Source organism: Toxoplasma gondii (genome assembly GCF_000006565.2).
Source record: "Toxoplasma gondii ME49 unplaced genomic scaffold asmbl.1201, whole genome shotgun sequence".
NCBI classification, from domain to species: Eukaryota; Apicomplexa; class Conoidasida; order Eucoccidiorida; family Sarcocystidae; genus Toxoplasma; species Toxoplasma gondii.
In genome coordinates, this window is record NW_017383242.1 from 1 (window position 1) to 1,594 (window position 1,594).

At 35.1% G+C, this 1,594-nt stretch overlaps 1 protein-coding gene across 1 annotated transcript; it reads right to left on the reverse strand.

The window, feature by feature from the left end:
* Window positions 1-90: 90 nt before the first annotated feature.
* On the reverse strand, window positions 91-1,594 carry TGME49_255060 (cytochrome b(N-terminal)/b6/petB subfamily protein; the record flags this gene model as incomplete). Its single annotated transcript, XM_002372082.2, has 3 exons — window positions 91-664; window positions 858-960; window positions 1,059-1,594. Coding segments are annotated over 3 exons (1,213 nt in total), but the record flags the coding sequence as incomplete, so codon positions are not given.

Below are 1,594 nucleotides of genomic sequence, written 5' to 3' on the forward strand. Positions count from 1 at the left end.
AAGACGTATCCAGTGTAAAGTTTAAACGTAATGCAGCTTAATCTTCTATGTTGTTATGTTAATCAAATAAGTTTCATCGTTATTGATATTTCATTGACATGTTGATGACATAAATACTAACAAACCACCGGTTTTGGATGGAATTACTTTTAACACCGCATAATATGCTAGAAAATACCATTCAGGTACGATATGAAGTGGTGTTACGAACCGGTTGACTGGTATTGAGTTATCTGGATGTGATAGTTCCATCAAACCAAAAGCCGCTTGTAAGAAGATTAATCCAATTAAATAGGATAGACATTTAGCATCTGTCATTAACATATGAGGATAAAAGGCAACTTTAAGCGCGGTATCAATACCTGCAGGATTGCTAGAACCATTTAAATGTAAATAGAAGATATGTAAAACTATTATAATACAACCAATAAAAGGCAAGATAAAATGTAATACAAAGAATCGTTTTAATGTTACATCAGATACGTAGTAACCTCCAAGTAGCCAAGGTACCAAATATGGTATTGGAGAAAGGAGGTTTGTAATGACTGTAGCACCCCAGAAACTCATTTGTCCCCATGGTAGTACATATCCGAGGAAGGCAGTGGCTATAGTAAGTAAATATAAAACTAAACCAGACATCCAAGCGGTAGTTAAATAACTATAACTCCAGTTATGAGATACAGACAACCAAGTTCTTTATGATTGCTGTACACCACCACCCCACTGGACTGCTTAAGACAGCTAAAAGTGTTGGATTTCAATATCCTACGACATTAAGGTTATTCCACATCGGTTATGTTCTAGGCGTAATATATGGATTACTGTTATCACTCGTATTAACAGCGAGAGAAAACTACTACTCAGATGCTAGTATGATCAGTACCATCGTACTGGGAGTAATCATCTCTGAGACAGGATTATTTATAAGCTTTTTCTGGGGAGTATATACTACGAGTTGGACTACTGGTTTAGATCTTGAAGGTCTTTGTTTACCGGATCCAAGTTTCTATTGTGTTAGCAGAGCATAGTTAAGATGATAATTATTGTAGAAATAGAACCAATTGAACACCATGTATTAATATAACAAAGATAATCAGGGTAATCTGGGATCCTTCTTGGCATAACGTTGAAACCTAATATATGCATAGGTAAGAAGATTAACATAATACTAGCCAAGAATACAACAAACCAAATATTTAAATAAGGTGATGAACCTGTATTCACATGGAATAGATTTAAAGTATCTCCGAACATATCTTTACTATAGAAGACAAATCCACATATAGTTGCTAAGATAGCTCCCAGAGATAATACAAAATGGAAATGTGCAACAATATAATATGTATCGTGTAGTGCAATATCCATACCTGCATTACCCATAACTACACCTGTAGTACCACCTAGAGTAAATAGAAGAATAAAGCATAAGGCAGCCCATAAATCTATTGTTCGTGTAGTATTATGACTAGCCATATAGGTACCTAACCAATTAAAGATTTTAGTACCTGTAGGAATAGCAATCATAATTGTCATAGCTGAGAAGTAAGCTCGTGTATCTACTTCTAGACCGACAGTCATCATGTGATGTGCCCAT